This window comes from Saccopteryx leptura, chromosome 1 (assembly GCF_036850995.1).
Source record: "Saccopteryx leptura isolate mSacLep1 chromosome 1, mSacLep1_pri_phased_curated, whole genome shotgun sequence".
Classification (NCBI taxonomy): Eukaryota; Metazoa; Chordata; class Mammalia; order Chiroptera; family Emballonuridae; genus Saccopteryx; species Saccopteryx leptura.
The window spans coordinates 239,779,281-239,805,557 of record NC_089503.1 but is presented as its reverse complement, the minus strand read 5'-3'; the positions used below and the strand labels follow the sequence as shown (position 1 = coordinate 239,805,557).

Sequence of the window (26,277 nt, the reverse complement as noted above, 5' to 3'; positions counted from 1 at the left end):
GTTATTCCCCCACCACGGCCCCAGACATTCGCACACCACTTTCTCACTTGCTGATGGAGGCCTGATTGGGTGACCATATGTTTCTTAGGCCTCTTCCCATAGTGGCCATAGAAGTTGACTAGTCTAAGCCAATCATCTAATTCTATTTCCCTTGTCATAGAGCATGTAATACAACACTGGCCAATAAATCACTTCTAAAAAAGTACTTTTATCCATTAAAAGGGATACAAGTTAGGGATGCATTTCTTCCTGCTTTTGATTATTATTGTATGTGGATGTGATTCTCGGCACTGCTGCAGCCACCTTGTGACCATGAGGAGAAAGCTAAGACAATTACAGAATCTTAGCTTGGTCAAGCCATTGAATAAACAACTCTGAAACACCCTGCCTCTAGATTTGTTAGATGAGACAACAAACCCCAAAACTTAAAGCTATTTTTAGCTGGGAATTTTGTTTCTTGCAGCTGGAAGTAATGTAACAGAACAGCTTTGACCAAAGAGGCCACAAAGACCCATGGGAGCATCAGAGGTGTATTAAATACCAGCTTTCGTTCCCATTTAGAATAATAAACTGCACATGACTGAAGTTGGCACACAGGATGAATCCATCCTGCCAAAATTATGGATCAGGAAATTGAGGCTTAGGGAAGTTATAAGAAAAAGACTCCATAGTTCTTTATACTTCACAAATTGCTTTTATATAGATCATCCCACTTAATCTCTTTAAAAATTATCATTATTGCCTGACCAGTGGTGGCGCAGTGGATATAGAGAGTTGACCTGGGATGCTGAGATTCCAGATTCAAAACTCTGAGGTAACCAGCTTGAGCATGGGCTCATCTGGCTTGAGCACAGGCTCACCAGCTTGAGAGTGGGGTTGCTGGCTTGAGCGCAGGATCATCGACATGACCCCATGGTCACTGGCTTGAAGACCAAGATCACTGGCTTGAGTCCAAAGGTTGCTGGCTTAAGCAAGGGGTCACTGACTTGACCAAGATCACTGGCTTGAGTCCAAAGGTTGCTGGCTTAAGCAAGGGGTCACTGACTTGGCTGGAGCCCCCCAGTCAAGGCACATAAAAGAAAGCAATCAATGAGCAACTAAATTGCTGCAACTACACGTTGATGCCTCTCATCTTCCCTTCCTTTCTCTCTGTCCCTCTCTCTCTCTCTCTCTGTCTTTCTCTATCTTTCACTAAAAAAAAAATACCATCATTATCCCCATTTTATGTGACTAAATTAGAACTGATAGGAAATATTAAGCTATTAATAGCTATATTGTGCTTTATAGTATATAAAGTGCCTTCCATATCATAATTTGTTTCATTATTACCTTTAACTCTAATCTGTAAACTAGAAGTTTATAAATGAAGAAGCAGGCTCAGAAGGGTCTACTCACTTGGCCAAGCTCCACTAAGCTCCAGAGCTGTTCTTCCTATAGCAGTAGCTCTCACAGTGCTGGCCCTAGACCACAGCCCCAGCATCACCTGGGAGCTTCTTAGAAATGCAAATGATCGGGCTCCACCCACTCACTGAATCAGAAACTCTGGGGTGGATCCTAATAGTCTGTACTTCACTAAGACTTCTATATGATTCTGACGCACACTCACGTTTAAGAGGCATTTGCTTTGCACCAAGCTGGCTATTCAGTGACTTGTCCAAAGTTACCCTGCCAGGTTAGCCAGAGGTCTCAATCAAGGGCCAAGTGCTCTTTCTAATATAGAAAACTGAGGCTAAATTTAAAAAAAAAGAATATGAACCCACCTCCAAACATAAAGATAAAAGCCAAGATCCAAGATCATAGCTGTCGATCTAAGACTATAAAATCATAGAGCTTACTATAAATAAAAAATTGCCAACCTTAAAGAAAATTACTTTAGGATCAATAAGCAGAGACAAAACTATTGTGCACATCACATTATCACCTAACAGAACTGAGAACCCCTACTAGTGGATGACAACACCATATATCCATCCAGAGGAGCTGAAGACTCTTCTGAAACTGATCCATGACTTTTGTTGAGAAGAGAGATTATGCATATGGATTGCTTACAACATAAGTTATTCACAAATGTGACATCATCAAAGCTTAAACAGTTCTTCTGGGTAGGTGTAATCCTACCATGTTATCCTTTTTTCTTTTTTTTCTTTTTTTTTTCTTTTTATTTTTTTTATTTTTTGTAGAGACAGAGAGAGAGTCAGAGTGAGGGATAGACAGGGACAGAGAGACAGGAACAGAGAGATGAGAAGCATCAATCATTAGTTTTTCGTTGCACATTGAGACATCTTAGTTGTTCATTGATTGCTTTCTCATATGTGCCTTGACCGTGGGCCTTCAGCAGACCAAGTAACCCCTTGCTTGAGCCAGTGACCTTGGGTCCAAGCTGGTGAATTTTTTCTCAAACCAGATGAGCCCACGCTCAAGCTGGCAACCTCGGGGTCTCGAACCTGGGTCTTCCGCATCCCAGTTCAACGCTCTATCCCCTGCACCACCGCCTGGTCAGGCCTACCATGTTATCCTTAAAGAACTTGAGGCTCAGATAGCTTAAATAACTTGCCCATGGTTTACCCAGCTAATGAGTAGTGAAACCATTCTTCAGATAAAAAAGTAGTTTTCTCCAAATTCTGAATTTTTTTGACGATTTCACTTTATTATTGCTCATGCTGCACCTGGGAGAAAAGCTTTCACAGCAGCCCACATCTGACACCAATAGCCCCTCTGCAGCCTTGTGATTGGCTAGTTCCCCACATAGGACCATCTTTGCTTCTGAACTCCCCTTTCTACCTTATGCATCTGCTTCTCCTCCTGAGGGTCAGGGTCTGCATCACTCCCACTTTTGTAACCCTTGGAGAGTCCAGCACAGGGCTCCAAACAGAGCAGGTGTCCTTAGATGTTTACTTAAAGCAATTCAGACACTGATGTTGAGGGAAGGCTCTATTCTTTGGGGGATGATGACATTAAAAGGAGCCATGTTCTCCCAGCATATCCCAGCATGACCCAAGTGCCTCGGGCCACTGCTGGACAAATAAACCCTTGGTCTGGGCCAGGGTGAAAACTCTCTTTTTGATCCTATGTGGTTGGATTGTATCAGCCCAGCACCTCCTGCAAGCCACAGGGTGGTTGCACAAGAGATATTGTTGACAGATTGATTTACTGACTAATATATACGACATACTTATCCAATGACATAGGTATCTTGGAAGGAGTTCAGAGGAAAATAACCAAGATGATTAAAAGATTGGAAAATGTGCTTTACAGGGAAAGGTTATAGGGACTGGGGTTATTTAGTTTGGAGCAGAGAGAGCTGCTGAACACTGCATGCATAGGCTATTGCGCTGGGAAGGAGCTATGGCTTGTTTAGTCCAACCTGCTTTCATCCGACCTGGGAAACCAAGGCCCACAGAGCAGAGCCAGAGCAGGGTTACGCTTTGCGACGGTTGGTCCGGTAGTCTCTCCACAACACCTGGTCTCCCCAACCAGCATGTGCATAAACACACAGGTGTACAAACACCCACGCACATATACAAACACCACGCCCTGCAGGCATGCACACTCACACACACATACACAAGCATGCATTTAAGCACTAAGGTGCTGAAAATGGCAACCAGCACTCCTCTCTGCTCCAAGGTTAGACTAGGAGAGCAGGCCCGTCAGAGGTCACCACCACCAGTAAGAGGATTTCGGGATGATGTTCATATATCTAAGAGGGTAGACAGAGAAGGAGGTGGGTTACACTTCTCTGGAGGGTGCCCCGAGTAGGGGCCGTTCTCACTGTCTGAGGTGCACTCTGGGCTGTGGGAAGGGACCAGAGGCCCTCCCAGGGCCACCTCTGCAGCTGCACCTCCGGGAGGCAGTGGCTTTTTCCCTCTTCTCCGTCACTATGGGATGCGTTTCATCCTCCGTGGTGAGAGCCTTCAGTGTGAGGTGTCAGCAGTGGCCTACAGAAGTATAAAACCTTGCAAGGCACAGGGACTGTGAGTGGCAATCACAGTGGACGTGGCTGCAGGTCTGCCCTCACTGGCTGTGTGCCCTCTGCAAGTCACCCATCCCCAAGCCTTGGCCTCTTGGCCAGTCAACACTGGGCGCTGACCTTGCCCAGAAATGACCATAAGAAGAGCAGTTAGGAGCATATAGGTTTGGGAACCACTTTTGACTTTGTGGACATTTCACCACTTCATCTCTGGGTGCCTCGCTTTCTTCTTTTGCAGAAGTGAGCCCCATGATGCCCACATTCAGGCCAGCAGAGAAATTTTAATGAGGCCATTGCTAGGGAACCCTAACTCCATTCTATGCTCTATATTTGCTCTGACTCTTGATAGCTTTCTCTTGAAGTCTTGATCCTCTGAGAAACAAATGTAACCCCCCCGAATCCCTCAAAGGGCTGGTCTCATCCTGCAGGAGTGGAGTCCCCCTTCCCCTGCCACGCCAAGAACCATAGAAGGGCCTTCAGGAGGGATTTCTCCTTCTCTGGCTCCAGTGACTGCATTGTTCGCCCTCCAGGTCCAGGTGGGAGAACCAGACAGGTGATAATATTAACATCCCATAAACCAACGAGCAGGAGCCTGAATCCCAGTTGCGCCGTGTTGAAACATGACCTAACACCAAATAGCCCGGCAGGCTGAGGGAAGAGACCCAACCTTGCTTCACCATGAGCATCCTGCTCAACTCATCTGTCCCAGAGTCTCAGGCTGAAACGCCTCTCCGTTGGCTGTGACTTCCCAGCATCAAGACACTCTGCCCTCAAGCAGATGACCCACAGGACACAGACTCACCATCCTCCTGAGAGAACAAGGACATGCCTGGCTCCCTGAGCCCCCTGCGCCCCGGGAGAATGTCAGGCCACTCTGAATGTCTCCGCTTTCCTTATGGCTGGTTCGGCTTCCAGGAGCTGCCGGGCTGGTGGCTCTCCACTGGGGGGTCCTCACAGCCACTCTCCTTGGCTCCAGAGTCCAGAACCCCAGTCCACCCTGCCTCCTCAATCCAAGCAGACAGCCCATTGACACTGAGGCCAACTACCCCCCAACTCTCCTAGAACAGGGCTGGATTATTATAAACCCAAAGAGGATTAGTGGGGGACACCATCTGCAGAGAGAATAATTAGCTTAGTGGGTTAAATGGATTGTTCCTGGCCCTCTGCCCAAGGGTACACTCTTTAAGACTGTTAAACACAGTCCCATGGGCTTGCAAGGACTCTTCCAAGCCCCGGGGACTCCCACCTCCCACCCGACACCAGCCACCTGGGTGGGCTACATGGAGTCTGCTGGCAGGAGTGGCCGGTACACCAAAACACAAGTCCTTGAGTGGGGGACAGCAGGGATAAAGGTGGCTGGCTGGTTCCCATCTCCCCAAATAAAGCAGAAAAGAAAATCTGATGACATCCCACAGGACAGGAATTAGGTACATGGATCCCTGAAATACCCAGCTGACAATGAAATCCATTTATCAGCTGTTTTCTCTACCCATGCCAATGCCAAATAACCAGTCTCTTTCTCTGAGGAACCTCTTTCCTCATTTTAGGCTAAACTGATCCTCTGGGCTTTATGTTGGCAACACTTTGGGGCAACTAGTGAAGCCTGTAATGATCCAATTCACTCTGTCTGGGAGCAGAAGACTACTCTTTCTTAGAATGTCCGTGATTATGTGCAGGGTGGCCTGGAGGCGGGAATGAACTATGTGACCTGAAGGTGGTGGTTTCCTCACTAGGAATTAATTAGGTTGAAGAGCCACCTGTGGACACAGGTGAGACTGAGACTGCATTATCATCAAGAGGTAAAAACTGAGCCAGTGTATGTTCAACATCAATATGACTGATCAATTCTGCCAAGGAAATCACTCAAGGCTTGCTGTCGGTTGCTAGTTACAGCCATTCAGTTCAAACGATCCGGTGTGCATGGCTATGAACTACAGCGTGCTGGTACGGATTCTCCAGAGAAACAGAACCAACAAGCTATGTACAGATATAAAGAGAGAAATTTATTATGAGGGATTGGCTCATGCAATTATGGAGGCTGAGATGCTCCACAATCTGCCGTCTACAAGCGGACACCCTGGAGAACTCAGGAAGAATCAGGGAAGCTGATGATGCGGTCTGAATCCAAAGGCCCAAGAACCAGAAGCACTTATGTCCAAGCACAGGAGAAGGTAAAGGTCTCGGCTCAAGCAGAGAAACCAAATTCACCTTTCCTCTCCCTTTTTGTTCTATGGGGGCCCTCAGCAGATTGGATGATGCCCACCCACCGATCTGCTTTACTCAGTCTACCAATTTCAATACTAGTCTCTTCCAGAAAAATCTTCACAGACACACTCAGAAATACTGTTGTACCAGCTCTCGAGGCATCCCTAGCCCAGTCAAAGGGGCACATAAAATTAACCATCACACTGGGCTTGCCCGGGTAATTTTAATAAGTTAGAACAAACATTGTCAGACACAATAGTCATGGGCTGAAATCCAGATTATTCATGCAAAGTGCGGAATATGGTAGGTGTTGGCTCACAGTTATTGTGCACCTGTAAACTGTACAACATTCATTGGGATTTACTAAACCCACTTCATCTGAACCTGGGAGTCAGCACACAAGGACAATCAAATCTTTCACTGGCTGTTTTATTTTCCAGAAAAAACATGGGAATCATTGCAAGTAAAGGGAAAATAAATCTGTCTGACGTCCACATTTGTGAAATGAAGTGAGTAAACCAAGCGGAGAGACGGTTTATTTAATCAGCCAAACCACGACACTTTCGGGAGTGAAACAAGGCACTATTAAGTACTTCAGGACAACAGTAGTGACCCGAGACTACCCTGGGTCATTTGGCCCCAGGACAACCCTATCTCTAAAAGGACCATGTGGAAGTGTTTATGATTCCATGAACTGCATGGTCAAATAGACTTTGTCCTCCAGAAAAGCTATTTAAATTACTCCAAGTTCTAAAAGGGAAACTAGAACTTTTGTACCTGAGCCTCAGAGGCCTTTGTATCAATCTATAAGAGATTCACATCTCAATGTTTTCAATATACCTACTGTACTCCAGCACTTCCTTAGCCACTACTGAAGATGCAAAGGACTCTCAGATAAGCTAACATCAACGCTGTGTGGCACCCAGAACACAGCCTGGCCTCAAATTCCCTTGGCCTGAGACCCGTTGTCTACCATTCCCACAGCACTCCCTCCCGGTCCACTCCCCAGGCCTCGGTGCCCTGATGTACTTGGCTCCAGAAACCTCCGCTTTATGAGCTCAGTCCCGCACCTTCTGTCTCTGGCTTCTCTTCTGCTCTTCCTCCCACTACATCTGTTTCACCCTCAGCAGACCGCAGTCACCCTCCTTGGATCCCTTTGTCCCTTTCCTGGCTTGAGATTGCCCTGCCCCCAGCCTAGTGCCCATGGGACATCGCTTCAGCCACTGTCTTGTTGGATCAGTCCAGCGACATCCTTCCTCTGGTCCGCCTCCAGGGTTTGGAAGCATCTGGAGGAATTCACTCATTCGAGTGGATTGAAGTTCCTTCAAACTCACAGTCTCAGCGGTAACTGGGCCTTCAACGAGACTCCTCAGTGTTTCCACCATTCCCTGGGCAGGCCCAGTCCTCACTGTAGTTATTCTGCCATCATAATTTCCCCAAGTCACTGTCTCAACAGACCTCTGGTCAGGATAATAGGAGCTGGGCTTTTTGTCCATAAGGTTCAAACCATCCCTGCTTACTGAGGAATAGAAGATCCCCTGAAAAGAAATTGCTAGGTGTCTTGCTGTAGTGTCATCGCCATGATCACCTTATACACAATAGCAAGCTATGTTCTGCAGTCAGTCCTGCAGAGCTCAGACTGCCTAGACAGGAAACGCACCTTAGATCCTGCCCTCAAATCTAAGATGGCTGCTACAATTGGACAGAGGAGTTTTGTCTTTTTTTTTTTTTTTTTCTTTTTCATTTTTTGAAGCTGGAAACAGGGAGAGACAGTCAGACAGACTCCCGCATGCACCCGACCGGGATCCACCCGGCACGCCCACCAGGGGCGACGCTCTGCCCACCAGGGGGCGATGTTCTGCCCATCCTGGGCATCGCCATGTTGCGACCAGAGCCACTCTAGCGCCTGAGGCAGAGGCCACAGAGCCATCCCCAGCGCCCGGGCCATCTTTGCTCCAATGGAGCCTTGGCTGCGGGAGGGGAAGCGAGAGACAGAGAGGAAAGCGCGGCGGAGGGTGGAGAAGCAAATGGGCGCTTCTCCTGTGTGCCCTGGCCGGGAATCGAACCCAGGTCCTCCGCACGCTAGGCCGACGCTCTACCGCTGAGCCAACCGGCCAGGGCGAGTTTTGTCTTTTAATCATCTGCATCCTCCTCCTCACTCTGCTTCTTCACCCTTCACTACTCCTGGGACGGAAGGATGCCCACTTCCCTTCTCCTTACTGCAGAGAAGGGCCTCCTAGTCACGAGCAGCCAGGCCAACCCTGGCCACCTCTGCAGGGCCCCACTGCTGGAGCAGCAGCTGGCAGGGTCCCTCTGGAGCTCTCCGTGGGCATAGTTAGCCATGTGTCTGATCTCTAACACCAGACTCCAAGAAGAAGGAAGTTGCCTTAGACTGGTGCTACTCAAAGAGAGTGGAGTGCAGCTATAAGTGAGGTCATGAACTGCCTGTTACCTGCACAAAATGAGATAAGGCCAGATACTGAGAGTAAGCATTTAGAGACTTGTATAGCAATTCTACTTTGTGGTAATATCCAAGTGGGAAACCAGCTGACCCATGTTTTGTATGACTAACATTTTTTCTTTTCCTCCTGTTGGTGTATTAATGAATGGCAATACTGCATCATATGCTACACAATTCAGAGTGAGGTGTGTGTGTGTGTGTGTGTGTGTGTGTGTGTGTGTGTGTGTGTGAAAGAGACAGAGGGACAGGAAGGGAGAGAGATGAGAAGCATCAACTCATAGTTGCGGCACTTCAGTTGTTCATTGATTGCTTCTCATATGTGCCTTGACCGGGGGGTTCCAGCTGAGCCAGTGACCCCTTGCTCAAACCAGCGACCTTGGGCTTCCAGCCAGCGACCATAGGGTTTTGAACCTGGGTTCTTAGTGTCCAGATCAATGCTCTATCCACTGTGCCACTACCCGGTCAGGTCAGAGTGAGAATTTTCTAATAAACCTTTCTGATACTAAAACTGCTTCCTTTCATATTATCCAAAGGTCCACCTCAAGCAAAGGGAAGAGAAGGCTGGATGGGCCCTAAGTTTCTTGGGGGAGATTCAAGTTGATGTGTTGCCTCTTTGCAAGGAAGAGCAAGTTCTAGCCCACAAAGAGAGGACTAACAGGCAATACACCTACAGCTCTGTCCTTCCTGTGAGGCTTGCCAGCCCTTAAGAATGAGCTGCATCTTTAACCCACAGGTATTTTCAGTGGTTGTGGCTCACTCCGTTTCTTGCTGCAGAGACCCCTAGGCTCCTGGAACCTCTATCCTTTGTTACCATCAGCATCGTGGGCCAGAGCCCAGTGGGCCTCAGCCATCTCTGCATGTCATGCTTGCTCTTTTTTGTGTGTGTGACAGAGACAGAGAGAGAGAGACAGACAGGGACAGACAGACAGGAAGGGGGAGAGATAAGAAGCTCAACTCTTCATTGTGGCACCTTAGTTATTCATTGATTGCTGTCTCATATGTGCCTTGATTGGGGAGGGGGGGTGAGGACTACAGCAGAGCAATTGAACCCTTGCTCAAGCCGAGACCTTTGGGCTCAAGCCAGCGACCATGGGGTCATGTCTATGATCCCACGCTCAAGCCAGTGACCCTAAGCCCAAGCTGGTGAGCCCGTGCTCAAGCCAGATAAACCTGCACTCAAGCCGGCAACCTCGGGGATTCGAACCTGGGTCCTCTGCATCCCAGTCTAACACTCTATCCACTGTGCCACTGCCTGGTCAGGCCCTACTTGTGCTTGACCGTAGGGCTCCGGTTGTGGAAAGTTTCCAGAAGCTCATGGCATTGGCATCTGCTGCTGCTTCTCCCTGCTCTCAGTCATCATCCTCTTCATGGCCAGGAAGCACCAATGCCAGTCAGCCAGCAGCACAGGGATAACACGTTTTCTAATAGTTCACGTTATAGTCTTTTACATATTGACCTGCAACAGATTGAAAATTTAAAACACAAGCAGTTTCTTCCCTGAAGATTGTTTGTTTCAGAACCACTTCTCTGCCCTAGAAGTCACAGTATCCTTCCCTTTTCTTTGAAAGGAAGGAATCTTATTGTTAATTGTGCACATCTCTCTCCATTCTACTTATAAAGTGCTAGCTTTCACATCGTGTGAGTCTGCTCAGACTACCATAACAGAGTACCACAGACCAGGGGCTTAAATAACAAATTATTTTCTCAAAGTTCTGGAGGCTGGAAGTCCAAGACCAAGGTATCAGCAGGGCTGGTTTCTTCTGAGGCCTCTCTTCTTAGCTTGTAAATGACGATCTTCTCCCCATGTCCTCACAGGGTCTTCCCTCTGCCAGTGTCTGTGTCCTAACCTGTTCTTATAAGGACATAAGTCAGATAGGATTAGGGCCCACCATATGCCTTCTTTTTACCTTAATTACTTCTATAATGGCTCTATCACCAAATGCAGTTTGCACTGTGAGGTCCTGGGGATGAGGGCTTCACCATGGGAACTTGTGGGGAGCACAATTCAGCCCATGGTACAAATGAAACCACACAGACATCATCCTTCTGGCTTTTTGCAGCTTCTCCACCCTACTCCCACTACCTCAACACATGAGCTCTTTAGTTATTTCAGAATAGCAAATAAGGCAGAACTTAGAGGACCGTGGCTCAGTTTTGAAGTATCTGTCCAGTTGTAAACTAGAAACCAACAGGGCCACCAGTGGCAAAATTGAAGTGATGCAGGGAACTTCCTTCACTGATTATTTTTTCTTCTTTTCCAAGTGAGAGGAGGGGAGACAAAGAGACAGAATCTAGTGTGCACCCCAACCAGGCTCCACCCGGCAACCCCCATCTGGGGCTGATACTCTGCCCATCTGGGGCCGTGCTCGCAACAGAGTTATCTTTAGTGCCTAAGGCAGAGGCTCCACGGAGCCATCCTCAGCAGTGGACCTGATGCGTTCAAACCAATCAAGCCATGGCTGCTGGAGGGGAAGAGAGAGAGGAAGAAAGCAGGGGGAGGGGAAGGGGTGAAGAAGCAGATGATCACTTCTCCTGTGTGCCCTGAAATGGAATTAAACCTAGGGTATCCATATGCTAGGCTAATGGTCTACCATTTAGCCAACCAGCCAGGGTTCTCTCATGATTTAACAAATATTAATTTAGTTATTATGTGTCTGATTCTGTTCTAAGCACTGGAGATGCCAAATAAACAAAAGGCGTTTTCAGGGCCAATGTCCTGGGTCTCCGGTCTCTTCTCCCCCCTTAGGTTCCCAGGCTCCCACTTTGCCAGCCTCTGGGTCCTGGTGCCTCTGGCCTCCTGCCACACCCCCCTCTCAAGAGAGGCCTGCTGGGAACTGAAGACATTGACCAAGTCATCTGCTCAGTGTGGTGAGGCTTTGATTGAGTTACATTTTCCACCATGTGAGTTCGAGGGAACCAGAGCTATTGGTACATCCACCACCATCCTGCTCTCCACCAGCTGCTCTTCCAAACCTCTGCTCGCCCCACTGCCCCGAACCCCACCCCACCCCTCCCTCTCAGCAACCACTTCATCTGAGCCCTTCTATTGTAAAGCACCATTAGACCCCAGTCACTCTCTCTTCTAAGAAAAGCTGTTAAACAGACCCTGACCCCTCCGCACATGGGCGGACAACTCAGCACCCTTCCCCACATCTCTGAAGGAATTTGGGGGGCTAGAACATTTACTTCTAAGCCCCCAAGTCTCATGTACTACTGCTAAATTCCCAGTCCTACACAGAGTGGCTTTGGAGTTGCTACCTTTCCTCCCTCACTGATCTTGATTTCTCCATAACCAGCCTGGTGTGCACAAAAATAGACATCTGTGACTTTGGGGGTGAGGAAGAGCTGTCAGGGTTACCTCACAGCACAACGAGGAAGGACATCTTAAAGTGACTCTGACACACCGCGGTACATGACGGCCTTTGGTCCTCACCCCTCCCCACCGCTGAGGACTTTCCATGGTGGCCTCCCCCCTCAGACCCAGCTCCCTCCACTGTGTTCCCCCCACCCGGGAGCCCTACACCCCCTGAGGTCTGCCACTGCTCCTCCCTCAACTAATCCTTCATTACCCCAGGCAGGAAGGCCTTGTCAGTTTCTCCAAGAAGCCATCCCCATCCGGATTGGGCTCTCCATCTCACTTCCATCATCCCCCACCCCCACCATGCATTGTTGGTACATTAGACAGCACATTTGTGACTCGGTCTGCTCCTCCCCTGGAGGGGGCACATCTAAAGGGCAAGGCCCAGGTTCCGTCATTTAATAAGCACATATGGAGTGTCCGTTTCCCACCAGACACTCTTCTAGGCACGGGGTCCCCACAGTGAGCAAAGCAGACACCCTCCCCTCACGGACACTCCATTCCAGTGCAGGACAACAAACACATCGTAAATAAGCATACGTAAAGCGGTAATGCTGCTGTGAAGGAAAATAAAGCAGAATGAGGGGATAGAGAGGGAGGAGCCACCACTGTAAAGATGAGATCAGGGGAAGTGTCACTGAGGAGGTGACCTGTAGTCAAGGCCCGAGTGAAGCAAGCTGGCCGAGCCACTACCTGGGAGAACCCTCAAAATAGAGGCAAGAAAGTGCACCAAAACCCCAGGAAGGAGCATGCCCCAAGACCTAGAAAGTCCATCAGAGCAGATAAAGCGAAGGAGGAGTTCAAACAGTGCTGGGAAACGGGGTGGAAGAGGAAGTCAGGGGCCACGTCATAGAGGACTTTACAGGCATCTCTGTGGCTCGTGCTTTTAATAGGACGGCGACTCTTCAATGTGCAATAAACAATTTTATGAGAGAATGAATGAATGATTGCTTAGAAATATGCTAAGATTTAATGTGTCCTAAAAATGACCTTTCTTGATTGTTTATCTCCCTGCCCCACCTCCAGGGGCTCTTCCTCAGGGGAACTAAGGGCTCCTACCTGTCTAATAGGCTGCACGTCCACAAAGCCTAAATTTATCTCCTGAGCAGTGTCCACAATAGGGCAGGTTCTTGGCTCATCCTGGTGATTTGTCCTTGATGGGGCTCCTTTTATGTTAATGAGCAGAATTCCCACCCTCCCCCAGCCCTGAAAACGTCTCCCAAGATGACCGACTGTCTCTTTCTCAGGACTCTGACAGGAAGTCAGACGCGCAGCTCACATTGGTGACCAGGGGAGATATCCTGCAACCTAAATGCTCCCACTTCCTGATTCTGGCAAATCGCTTTACTTCTGTGAACAAGAACCCCTCATTGCCTGGTTCATCTCATGACCTGATTTGACCCAAGTTGAGCCTCAGATGTTAGTCGCTATAGTTCTGAGAGATTAAGTTGTAGTTACACGTAACACTAAATCCAAATAACAGTGTTTCAAACAAGACGTGGGTGTTCTTTTTGTTTTCTTTTATATCACAAAAAGTGCAGAGGTCAGTAGTCCGTGGCCGGTACAGCAGAACTTGGCTATCATCAGGGTCCCCAGGATGGGGTTCTCATTCACGTACCTGCAACACGGCTTCTGCTGCTTCAGAAAACCACCTCTACATGCTCAGAAGGAAGACATATAAAAGATCAAATGGACATTCCAAAGCCTAGAACATTCATTGAGGAGCTATGTCACAGGACCACTCCTATCTGCAAGGGAGGCAGGGAAATGTTTTTAGCTGTGCACATTCTGCCCTTGGGAAATGTGGGGCTCTGTGGTATGACTGTCCAAAAAAAAAAAAAAAAAAAACCCAAAGAAGCCAGTCACAAATGGGCAACTACCATATAATTCCACTTATATTAATGCCCAGAGTAGTCAGGTCCATAGAGACAGGAAGTAGAATGCTGGTTTGAAAGGAGCTGGGGAGGGGAGAGTGGGGAGTGTTTAATGGGGACAATTGCGGGTTGGGAACTGGGGGACGTTCTGGAGATGCCTGGTGGCGAGGGCTGCACACATCAATGCCTTCAGCGCTGCTAACTGAACTGGTCTAAAAAGTAAATCTTATGTATATTTTACCCCAACAGAAAAAATAAATTATAAGTATAAAAAATAAAAAGAGTTTGTAGGATGAGTCTTGAAGACATTATGCTAAGCGGAATAAGCCAGTCACAGAGGACACGTGCTGCTCAGTTCCACTCCTATGAGATATTTAAAACAGTCAAACTCCCAGAATCAGGGAGCAGGATGGTGGTCGCCCGAGTCTGGGGGAGAGGAGGACGGAGTGCTGCTCATCAAGAGGCATAAAGTTTCAATTATGCAAGATGGAAAGTTCTAGAGATCTGTGGATAGCATTGTGCCTGTTGTTAACAATACTGTATTGTGTACTTAAAAATGGATCGAAGGTAGATCTCATGTTGTGTTCTAGTTGCCACAGACTTTTTTGTGTGTGTGACAGAGACAGAGAGAGGGACAGATAGGGACAGACAGACAGGAAGGGAGATGAGAAGCATCAATTCTTCGTTGCGGCACCTTAGTTGTTTATTGATTGCTTTCTCATATGTGCCTTGACCGGAGCGGCTGGGGGGCGGCTATGGGGCTATAGCAGAGTGAGTGACCCCTTGCTCAAGCCAGCGACCTTGGGCTCAAGCTGGTGAGCCTTGCTCAAACCAGATGAGCCCGTGCTCAAGCTGGCGACCTCAGGGTTTCGAACCTGGGTTCTCTACATCCCAACCCTACTCTCTATCTACTGTGCCACCACCTGGTCAGGCTCCACAGACTTTTAAAAAGGAATATGCAATCTAGAAAGAAAAAAGAGTACAGGCAGAATCCTGGAGTGCATTACCATGTAAGGGATGAACAGAGGAAGAGAAGTCTTCATGGAAGGCCAGGAAGGAATGGATGGAGAGACAGAAGCTTTTTCAGGAGAGAGCAGCTTATTAGAAGCCAAGAAGTAAACGTATGTTCAACAGACGCATCTACCAAGGATGACAAAGATGGAAAGGGTCCCATGACTTAGCAACTACATGTTGCAAAGGGGTATGCTTTGTACATTCATTCCCTCCGTGGATAAACCAGAGTGTGAAAGTTGTTGAAGAAAGCATGGGGTAAGATTACATGAGGATCCCAGGAGCCTCACAGAAGGAAAAGATACCTATCTCCATCCTCTTCTCCTAGTAATCTGCAATGGTGGAACACAGTGGCCCTAACCAAAGCCTTCCTCTTGGTGGGAAGAACAGTGAGGGCCCGGAAGTAGCATGACCACAAGGGTAAGGAAGGTGGGCCATGCAACAAGCCTTGGTGGAGTCATGTGGCCAACTGGGAGGTGGCCCTGAGTAGTTTAGGTGGCAGATGCTGGAAACTTTGAAGCATTTACACCTTCCTCTACAGGGGGAAGAGCTTTAATGTGGCTGCCCTCACCCCCAGACAGGAATACCCCCAGCCAGCCTCTAACCCAAATAAACAAAGAAGCTTGGCCAGGTACCAGTGGAGGCTACTCCAGGGCCAGATGGCTCAGTCACCAACAGCCAACACCCCAGGCTTTTCTCACTGAGGCTCTTGGGCACAGAGTCAAGGAAGCAGGGGAGAACAGGACTTGTCTCTCAGGTGACCAACAGGCACCAGGGCTTCCAGGACAGAGAAGTATAAAATGAGCTGGGAGTGAGAGACTGGAGCCTTATGAATCTCGGCCCATGGGTGCGTGGGCACTGCACTTGGGGACAGCCTGTCGAAGTTGTTTCCTGAACCCCAAGCAAAGTCAGGATGTGAGAAACGAAGTCGCCTATGCCACTGGTCAGTGAAGAAGTGGGGGGAGCCAGATTCCAGTAGAGAGAGCAAACTGAGGCCCGTCTATTCATGGAAAGAAATCTGTGACTGTGGAAGCCAGAAGAAAAACGGGGCTCCTATGGGATGGGGGGATGGGTGTGCTTGCAGGGAAGCATGAGAAGGCTCACCTGCGGAAGGCAAACGGGCTGTGAGGGAGAAGGTGGAGCTAGGAAAGAGATCAGGGTCCCCAGTCAGGTGGGAGGAGACCAGAGCCCAGCTGTGGAGGGGCCCCTGGAGGAAAGGAGCCTGAAAAACAGCCTCCTCGAAGCAGGTCTTTATGACCTCACGAAGCCGCGCCCTCACCCCAGGTTCTGGGAACTCTGAGTCAGTCTGGTTGGGTCTCCTAGCAACTGGATGCAGGGGCCATGGCACTCTTAACACCCCAGGGAGTGAAAAGAGTCTTCCAACTTCAGGTGAAGAGGAAACGTGGCCTTAAAAGGACATTTGCTCAGGCTGGTCTAGGGTGAGGTGTGTGTGAGAAGTGGCCCCTCCGCAGTGCCTCTTCAGACTGACACCTTGGACACCACCCCTTTTCCCGGCACACCACCTTGAGGCCTGCAATGGGTGTGCACACTCTGGAATGCCTGGCCAAGGCCCACGAGCCCCTGGAGCTGGGAGCTGTCTTCAGAGCCCACAGTGAGGGCCCCTGAGGCCCAGAGCCCGCTGGAAAGAAGGAGGGAATGGTGTGCAGGCTGGCTCTGCGCCTGCCTCCACTCGAGGAGGGCCAGGGAGGCCCTTGGGGCTGGTCACAGAGGGTGGCACTTCTTACCAAGAAGCCTCAGGACCCTGTGAGCCCTCTGGGTTCATATACCAGAGTGTGTAAGAAATGTGGTGGGGAGGGTATTGCTTTAGGGCAGGGAAGGGACAGTTTTCCTTGGTGTCTCAGGCCAATTTGAAGTCAAAAGGTATGGCAGGGAGTGATGAGGCCCAACCCGCAGGGCCTGGACCTCTCAGTAAGCTCCTTCTAGAACAGGGCTGTCCACAGAGGGGGATCAGACCACTGCTGCAGACCTCAGGCAAGAGGGTCCCATGCCAGCTGTGTGCTCAGGACAGCTTCTGAGCCACAGCTATGAGCTGATGGTCAGGCACCGGGCAAAGGCTGCCCCTGGTGGGGTCTCTGCCCCTGCCCTGGGACATGGCTTTTGCCACCTTCTCTACATCTTCCAATCAGTTATTTCATCAAACACCAACCTGCGGATGTGTGAGGGTTGTGGGAAGGACTGCCGGGTCAGGCAGGAGAGTGGTGGTGGTGGACAGGAAGCCCTGGGACCGGGCCTCCCTCTGGCGCTGAGTCAGCCATCAGTGCCTCATCTACAGTCTCTGCCCAGCCAGAGCCTCCTCCCACCCCAGTGTTCATGGTTGCCACTCCATGCTGCACCATTTCTTACTCCCTCTCTCTTTAAGGCACTCGCTTCTTCTATATCTGTTGGTGATCTATAAGAACTTTCTAGAAAGGCTAGATAAATTCTCGAGTAAAATGGGTTCTTACCTAGAGATAGGAAGAAAAACAAACCACCCTAATCAATCTTTACCCCCTGGCCTGCCAGTGTGCCTGAGTTTCATGAAGCAAGATACATTCTTTCTTGCCTCACTAAGCCTCTTGTCAGTCATTTGCACTTTAGTATAAATTTCATTATCAGATCAATAGTTCTAGGGCAGCTAAGGAAGAGTAGGCTCAAGGAATAGTCAAATTTTGTTTTAGAGAAGAGGAAGGAAGGACCGTAATTCAGGACTTGAAGCCTGCAGGAGGTTTGCACACTCAGAGCTGCCATGGCTAAGCGTGAGAACTCTCAGAGGGATGAGTAGTGCTAGAGAGAAGAGTACATCCCCAGAAAGGGGAGGGAAAGCTGTCCAGAAATGAGAGCATTGTTCTTGGTCACTCTTCAGAACAGTGGGGAGCCACGTGGGGCCTCAGGTGTGTTCTGTCCAGTAACCCTGATTCCTCAGTGTCACCCTCCACCCCTCTCATCATGCCTCACAGAAACCAGAAGGTCTGGAGCACCTACGGAGACTGCTGAACTGGGAAAAGTTTGACGAAGTGAGAGACTCCCGCAGAAGCATCCTGCTGGATACCCTCTACGAAAGCGTCATCTTTGCCGTGGGCAAAGGCTTCCCATGGGTGGAGGTGGTCAAGGTGGTCAAGTTCACAGAAGAGATGCTCAAGGAAAGCAAAGGTATGGGGCATGCAGGGCGGAGTCGAAGGCTTGCAGGGGGAGAGGGATGCACAGCTCCGTCCTGCAGTCCACCGTCCCAGGAGCCCTCTAAAGAGCTGGGAGCGCCTTCCTTTTCCCCCTGGCATTTACCTGACTCACACGCACACCATCAGGGTCCCTGTCCAGGCTCTCTTGTAAGTGGAGCAAACAAAATGTTCTCACTGAGTCTTTTCACCAGTCCCCCTAGCTAAAAAGCTTGTACCACTCCTAGCTGTTCACACAGCAGCCAGGGTGTTCGCTTCCCAGTCAGACATTGACATTTTAGTATGAATTTCATCATCAGATCAATATCTCTGGGGCAGCTAGATGAGAGTAGTCTCAGAGGGAAGTCAAATTTTTTTAGGGAGGAGAGAGAAAGGATTGTAATTCAGAATTTTTGTTTTGTTTTGTTTTGTTTCTGCTTACCATAAATCAAACGTGTCACGCCTCTGCTTAAAACCTTTCATTGACTTCCCATTGCACTCCTAGAAGACTGTTGATTGTTCCCAGTATCAGGTTTTGTTCTGCTGAGAGTCTCGAGGGAATCTTATACAGGCATCAGTTTGCTGGCAGGGATGAGGATATAGCAGTCAGGTGCATTTATTTATTTATTTATTTATTTATGTATTTATTTATGACAGAGACAGAGAGAGGGACAGATAAGGACAGACAGACAGGAAAGGAGAGAGATGAGAAGCATCAATTCTTCATTGCGGCTCTTTTGTCTCCTTAGTTGTTCATTGATTGCTTTTTCATATGTGCCTTGATGGCGGGGCGGGGGGCTACAGCAGAGCAAGGGACCACTTGCTCAAGCCAACAACCTTGGGCTTCAAGCCAGCGACCTCGAGTTTTCGAACCTGTATCCTCTGCATCCCAATCCAATGCTCTATCCACTGTGCCACCACCTGGTCAGGCATAGTCAGGTCAGTTTACTGATGGAGCATCTATAGGTAGATTATGGCGGGAACCCTGCCCTATGCTGAGCTTCATAAGAAGAGAATGAGCCTCTCTCTCTGAGACTCTTGGCACACAGGGATGTTCTCACACCTGTCGACTTCTTGGGCTGTGAAATGCAGATTCATTTATTGAACAATATATGGAGCAGGTCTTCTATGGCCACCATCACAGTAATACTCAGCCAAGAATCATCAGTAGATATTTAAAACCAGTGGGAGAATACTTAATAAGAAATGGGATATTTTCATATTTCGTAAGAACCTCCCCACAACATCCTTACTGATCACAAGGGGGAAGGGAACACTTAGGCAGTAGGGGAGCCTGGAAGACACCTCCTTAGTCAAATGATCCAAGTGGACATAATCAGTAAGAGGACATCAGTAAGAATCTTGTGCCATTTGGTAGGATGCAAAAGAAGCCAGCATCCTTCTGCCATGGTTCTAGCAAAGACTCAGAACCTGATCTGATCATGAGAAAACATCAAGTTAGGGGTGTAAACAGAGTCCCTCTCCTGTATGCTTTAAAAATACTAAGGTCCTGAGAGATGACGTCAGAGTAATGGCGGGGTAGGAAGCGATACCGATAAATCTCCCCCAAAACTCAACAAGAGCTTCAACCAGAAACAGAAAAACCTATACTTGGAGCCTCCAGATGCTTCGCAATACACCCAAAGGTATGATCGAGTGAAAAATTGGCTAAATATATAACCAAACCCCGAAGGAAATAGGGAGTAAGAAATGCTCCGCCTTCCTCACTAACCTAAACAGGGCGGCTTTCTCTGGTAACTGTGAATATAGAAACTGAGGCGGGCAAAGGGGGTGAATAGATCCAGGCCGCGGCACAAACGGCCGAACCAGGCTGTGGCACGGAGATCCAAGCCGATGAAAAACTGATCCTGTGGCAACCCGGGCAATACAAGCTAACACTCGCACCAAACCCAAACAAAGAAAGACAAGCGGGGCGGCCATTTTACCCGGTCTCCTGGTCGGCGTGCGCACAGTTAGTGGGCGAGAGATTTCTTCCTAGGCCCCGGGAGTGGGTGCCCGTGTTGCCCCACGGAGAGGCAGGGTCAGAGGCCTTTCTGTGGGCCGAGGGCAGAGTCTCTGGGCAGCCCCAATGCCCTGGGAAAGCCACACACGAGAGGGAGTGAGAACTAATTCCAATGGTGGAGATTTTCCGTGCTGGAGGGGGTTTCACTCAGAGGGAAACGCGGCCGGCCTCATATCCTGGTCTGCGCGCGCAGATAGTGGATGAGAGATTCCTCCAAGTGCCTCGGCAGTGCGCGCCTCGCACAGAGGGACAGAGTCAGGGGCCTTTGTGTGGGGCAAAGCGGAATCTCGGGCCGCCCCAGCACCTTGCAAAAGCCGCGCACAGGGACTGAGCGAGACTCAATTCCAACGCTGCAACTTTTCCCTGCGGTTGGGGGTTTCACTCAGAGCGTGAGACTGCTGGCTGGATATCCTGGTCTGCGCGCGCAGACAGTGAGTGAGAGTTTCCTCCAAGCGCCCGGGAAGTGGGCGCCCGCCTGTGTTACCGGACAGAGTGGCAGAGCCAGAGGTCTTTGAGTGGGCGGAAAGCCCGCCTGATTATGCTAGCAGCTCTGACTGACTGAGCCTTACCCAGAGCCCTGTGCTGAGTGGAAATAGAGTGGGGAGTTGCCAGCTCTTTGAGCCTCTTACTATCCAGGCAGAGGCAGCAGCAACCCCATAGCTGGATTATCAGGCTACTAATTGAGGAAGGAAAGACTAGGAGAAAGGCTCCAGGAACACGGACTCTCTCACTGTCGGAGCCTATAAATGCTAATGAGCCTTGACTGCCAACGAGACTAAAGCACAATACATGACATCGCCATAGAGACTTATCAACTGCAAACCTCTACCTGAGCGTGCCAAAGGGGCAGAACCCAGGGTACAGAGTCACCGACCAGGAAGAGGGAGAGAAAAGAAAAAGCAAGAAGATAACCTCTCAAAATCAAGAATAATCTGCAGACTTTATAACCTATCCCATTTTATTATATTTGTTCGTTTGTTTCTCTTATCTTCATTCTTGATACTTTTTTTCCTCCTCCAATTTGGCCAATTAACTCTCTGCCGGTCTTACTCTCTCCTCTCCTTGAACTACACTACCCATAAGTGTTACATCTCCCATTATCTTTTCTCTTCTCTTCCTTTCTCTCTATGAGGGTTGCACTCCAAAACCCTTATCTCTCTCTCTCTCTCTCTTTCCTCGCTTTTTTCTTCTTTTAGTGGTTCCCTCTTTTTTTCTCTCTCTCTCTTTCTTTTCTCCCTCTATATTAGTTTCTTCCTTTCTCCTTTACATCTCCTCTCATTCAAACCTCAATAACAAACAAATCATCTTATCTGGGACTCAAACTTATGTTTGTGGCATTTTGGGGGGGTTTTACTTCACCTTTTTAACTCACTAGCAGTGCTCCCATCCCTGGCTCTCCATTTTATCTAGTTCTTGTTCCACTAAATACAATAGTAATTTTTTAATTTGTCCCCCAATTTTTCCATTTTCCTCTTATTCCTCTCATCATAACTCTTAGGCAACCAACACCTAAAAGCAAATCATTTTATTCTTGACCCAAATTTTTTCCTTATTTGCTATTTGTGGGTCCATACGCTCTTTTTTTTTCTTTTTCCTTTTTTTTTCTTTTTTTTTTTTTTGCTCCTTTATTACTTTTCCCCAATTCAGGCCCTCCATCACAGGCATTGTTTGTTATAATTCACAGTTCACCACAAGATTTTTTCAAGAAAGAGGGGAGAGGAGAGGAGAGGAAAAAAAGAGGGGGGGAATAATTTCCTTTTTTTAAAATTTTTATTTTATTTTATTTTTCTTTATTTCATTATTAATTTTTTAAAAAAAAAACTCTTTTGATTTTTTATTTTTTTAATTATTTTTTTAACTTTTTATTCTTTATTAAATCTCATTAATACTATCAACAAAACCACCCTCAGATGCCATTAAGGAAGAGAAAATTGAATATCATGGATACAAAAGAAAGAGGTAGCACAGCTAGATGAGGAAAAATCTATGGAGAAAAAATTTAATATATTGGAAACCTTGGAGCTAAATGACAGAGAATTCAAGATAGAAATCCTAAAAATCCTCCGAGATATACAAGAAAATACAGAAAGGCAATTTAGGGAGCTCAGAAAACAACTCAATGAACACAAAGAATATATGTCCAAGGAAATTGAAACTATAAAAACAAATCAAACAGAGATGAAAAACTCAATTCACGAGCTGAAAAACGAAGTAACAAGCTTAGCTAATAGAACAGGTCAGATAGAAGAGAGGATTAGTGAAATAGAAGACAAGCAACTTGAGGCACAACAGAGAGAAGAAGAAAGAGACTCAAAAATTAAGAAAAATGAGATAGCCCTACAAGAATTATCTGACTCCATCAAAAAGAATAACATAAGAATAATAGGTATATCAGAGGGAGAAGAGAGAGAAAATGGAATGGAGAACATACTCAAACAAATAATAGATGAGAACTTCCCAAGCCTGTGGAAAGAACTAAAGCCTCAAGTTCAAGAAGCAAACAGAACTCCGAGTTTTCTTAACCCCAACAAACCTACTCCAAGGCATATCATAATGAAATTGACACAAACCAACAGCAAAGAAAAAATTCTCAAGGCAGCCAGGGAAAAGAAGAATACAACATATAAAGGAAGGCCCATTAGATTATCATCAGATTTCTCAGCAGAAACTCTACAAGCTAGAAGAGAGTGGACCCCAATATTTAAAGTCCTGAAAGAGAGGAACTTTCAGCCACGAATACTATACCCAATAAAGCTATCCTTCAAATATGAAGGAGAAATAAAAACATTCACAAATACAGAAAAGATGAGGGAATTTATCATCAGAAAACCCCCACTCCAGGAATTACTAAAGGGGGTTCTCCAATCAGATACAAAGAACAAAAAAAAAACAGAGCCACAAGTAAAAGCTCCAAGAAGAACACAATAAAACCAAATTTAAACTGTGACAACAACAAAAAGAAAGAGGGGGAGAAGATGGAGATTAACAGTAGCAAAGGACGATGGAGTGCAAAAGTACTCACAAAATAGTTCGCTACAATGAACAGGGTAGGGACCCTTTTCATTACTCAAAGGTAACCACCATTGAAAAAACCACCACAGAAGCACATGAGATAAAAAAGATAGCAACAGAGGAAAGATGTATGGAATACAACCAAATAAAAATAAAAGATAGAAAAATGAAAGAGAAGGATCAAACAAGACACAAAACTAACAGAAAGCAAGATATAAAATGGCAATAGGGAACTCACAAGTATCAATAATTACACTAAATGTAAACAGATTAAACTCACCAATAAAAAGGCACAGAGTAGCAGAATGGATTAAAAAAGAAAATCCAACTGTATGCTGCCTACAGGAAACTCATCTAAGTAACAAGGATAAAAACAAATTCAAAGTGAAAAGCTGGAAAACAATACTCCAAGCAAATAACATAAAAAAAAAAAAGCAGGTGTAGCAATACTCATATCGAATAATGCTGACTACAAGACAGCAAAAGTACTCAGAGACAAAAATGGCCATTTCATAATGGCTAAGGGGACACTGAATCAAGAAGACATAACAATTCTTAATATATATGCACCAAACCAAGGACCACCAAAATATATAAGACAGCTACTTATTGATCTTAAAACAAAAACTGACAAAAACACAATCATACTTGGAGACCTCAATACACCGCTGGCGGCTCTAGATCGGTCATCCAAACAGAGAATCAACAAAGACATAGTGGCCTTAAACAAAACACTAGAGCACCTGGATATGATAGACATCTACAGGACATTTCATCCCAAAGTGACTGAGTATACATTTTTCTCCAGTGTACATGGATCATTCTCAAGAATTGACCATATGTTGGGCCACAAAAACAACATCAGCAAATTCAGAAAAATTGAAGTTGTACCAAGCATATTTTCTGATCATAAAGCCTTGAAACTAGAATTCAACTGCAAAAAAGAGGAAAAAAATCCCACAAAAATGTGGAAACTAAACAACATACTTTTAAAAAATGAATGGGTCAAAGAAGAAATAAGAGCAGAGATCAAAAGATATATACAGACTAATGAAAATGACAATACGACATATCAGAATCTATGGATGTAGCAAAAGCAGTGATAAGAGGGAAGTTCATATCACTTCAGGCATATATGAACAAACAAGAGAGAGCCCAAGTGAACCACTTAACTTCCCACCTTAAGGAACTAGAAAAAGAAGAACAAAGACAACCCAAAACCAGCCGAAGAAAGGAGATAATAAAAATCAGAGCAGAAATAAATGAATTAGAGAACAGAAAAACTATAGAAAAAATTAATAGAACAAGGAGCTGGATCTTTGAAAAGATCAACAAAATTGACAAACCCTTGGCAAGACTTACCAAGGAAAAAAGAGAAAGAACTCATATAAACAAAATCCAAAATGAAAGAGGAGAAATCACCACGGACACCGTAGATATACAAAGAATTATTGTAGAATACTATGAAAAACTTTATGCCACTAAATTCAACAACCTAGAAGAAATGGATAAATTCCTAGAACAATACAACCTTCCTAGACTGAGTCAAGAAGAAGCAGAAAGCCTAAACAGACCTATCAGTAGAGAAGAAATAGAAAAAACCATTAAAAACCTCCCCAAAAATAAAAGTCCAGGCCCTGACGGCTATACCAGCGAATTTTATCAAACATTCAAAGAAGACTTGGTTCCTATTCTACTCAAAGTCTTCCAAAAAATTGAAGAAGAAGCAATACTTCCAAACACATTTTATGAGGCCAACATAACCCTCATACCAAAACCAGGCAAGGATGGCACAAAAAAAGAAAACTACAGACCAATATCTCTAATGAATACAGATGCTAAAATACTAAACAAAATACTAGCAAATCGAATACAACAACATATTAAAAAAATAATACATCATGATCAAGTGGGATTCATCCCAGAATCTCAAGGATGGTTCAACATACGTAAAACGGTTAACGTAATACACCATATCAACAAAGCAAAGAACAAAAACCACATGATCTTATCAATAGACGCAGAAAAGGCTTTTGATAAAATACAACACAATTTTATGTTTAAGACTCTCAACAAAATGGGTATAGAAGGAAAATATTTCAACATGATAAAGGCCATATATGATAAACCATCAGCTAACATCATATTAAATGGCACTAAACTGAAGGCTTTCCCCCTTAAATCAGGAACAAGACAGGGTTGTCCACTCTCTCCACTCTTATTTAATGTGGTACTAGAGGTTCTAGCCAGAGCAATCAGACAAGACAAAGAAATAAAAGGCATCCATATCAGAAAAGAAGAAGTAAAGGTATCACTTTTTGCAGATGATATGATCCTATACATCGAAAACCCCAAAGAATCCACAAAAAGACTACTAGAAACAATAAGCCAATACAGTAAGGTCGCAGGATACAAAATTAACATACAGAAGTCAATAGCCTTTCTATATGCCAACAATGAAACAATTGAGAAGGAACTCAAAAGAATAATCCCCTTCACGATTGCAACAAAAAAAATAAAATACTTAGGAATAAACATAACAAAGAATGTAAAGGACTTATATAATGAAAACTATAAACCATTGTTAAGGGAAATCGAAAAAGATATAATGAGATGGAAGAATATACCTTGTTCTTGGCTAGGAAGAATAAATATAATCAAGATGGCTATATTACCCAAAGCGATATACAAATTTAATGCAATTCCCATCAAACTTCCAATGACGTTTTTTTAAAGAAATAGAGCAAAAAATCATCAGATTTATATGGAACTATAAAAAACCCCAAATAGCCAAAGCAATCCTAAAGAAAAAGAATGAAGCTGGGGGCATTACAATACCTGACTTCAAACTATATTATAGGGCCACGACAATCAAAACAGCATGGCATTGGCAGAAAAATAGACACTCAGACCAATGGAACAGAATAGAAAGTCCAGAAATAAAACCACATATATATAGTCAAATAATTTTTGATAAAGGGGCCAACAACACACAATGGAGAAAAGAAAGCCTCTTCAATAAATGGTGCTGGGAAAACTGGAAAGCCACATGCAAAAGAATGAAACTGGACTACAGTCTCTCCCCTGTACAAAAATTAACTCAAAATGGATCAAAGATCTAAACATAAGACCTGAAACAATTAAGTACATAGAAGAAGACATAGGTACTCAACTCATGGACCTGGGTTTTAAAGAGCATTTTATGAATTTG

At 46.1% G+C, this 26,277-nt stretch overlaps 2 protein-coding genes across 2 annotated transcripts in view; one reads left to right on the top strand and one right to left on the bottom strand.

Moving 5' to 3' along the window:
- RP1L1 (RP1 like 1) overlaps nucleotides 1-5,001 on the bottom strand; it is a 44,701-nt gene extending 39,700 nt beyond the window's left edge. The window contains exon 1 of the mRNA XM_066388122.1: nucleotides 4,773-5,001. The gene's annotated coding sequence lies outside the window, so the exon portion shown is untranslated. The remainder of the gene's footprint in view (nucleotides 1-4,772) is intronic.
- Nucleotides 5,002-16,220: 11,219 nt separating this feature from the next.
- Nucleotides 16,221-26,277, top strand: part of C1H8orf74 (chromosome 1 C8orf74 homolog) — a 35,289-nt gene continuing 25,232 nt past the window's right edge. Inside the window, exons 1-2 of the mRNA XM_066360949.1 lie at nucleotides 16,221-16,268; nucleotides 17,837-18,029. Of these exons, the coding sequence (XP_066217046.1) occupies nucleotides 16,221-16,268; nucleotides 17,837-18,029 (241 nt within the window). The remainder of the gene's footprint in view (nucleotides 16,269-17,836; nucleotides 18,030-26,277) is intronic.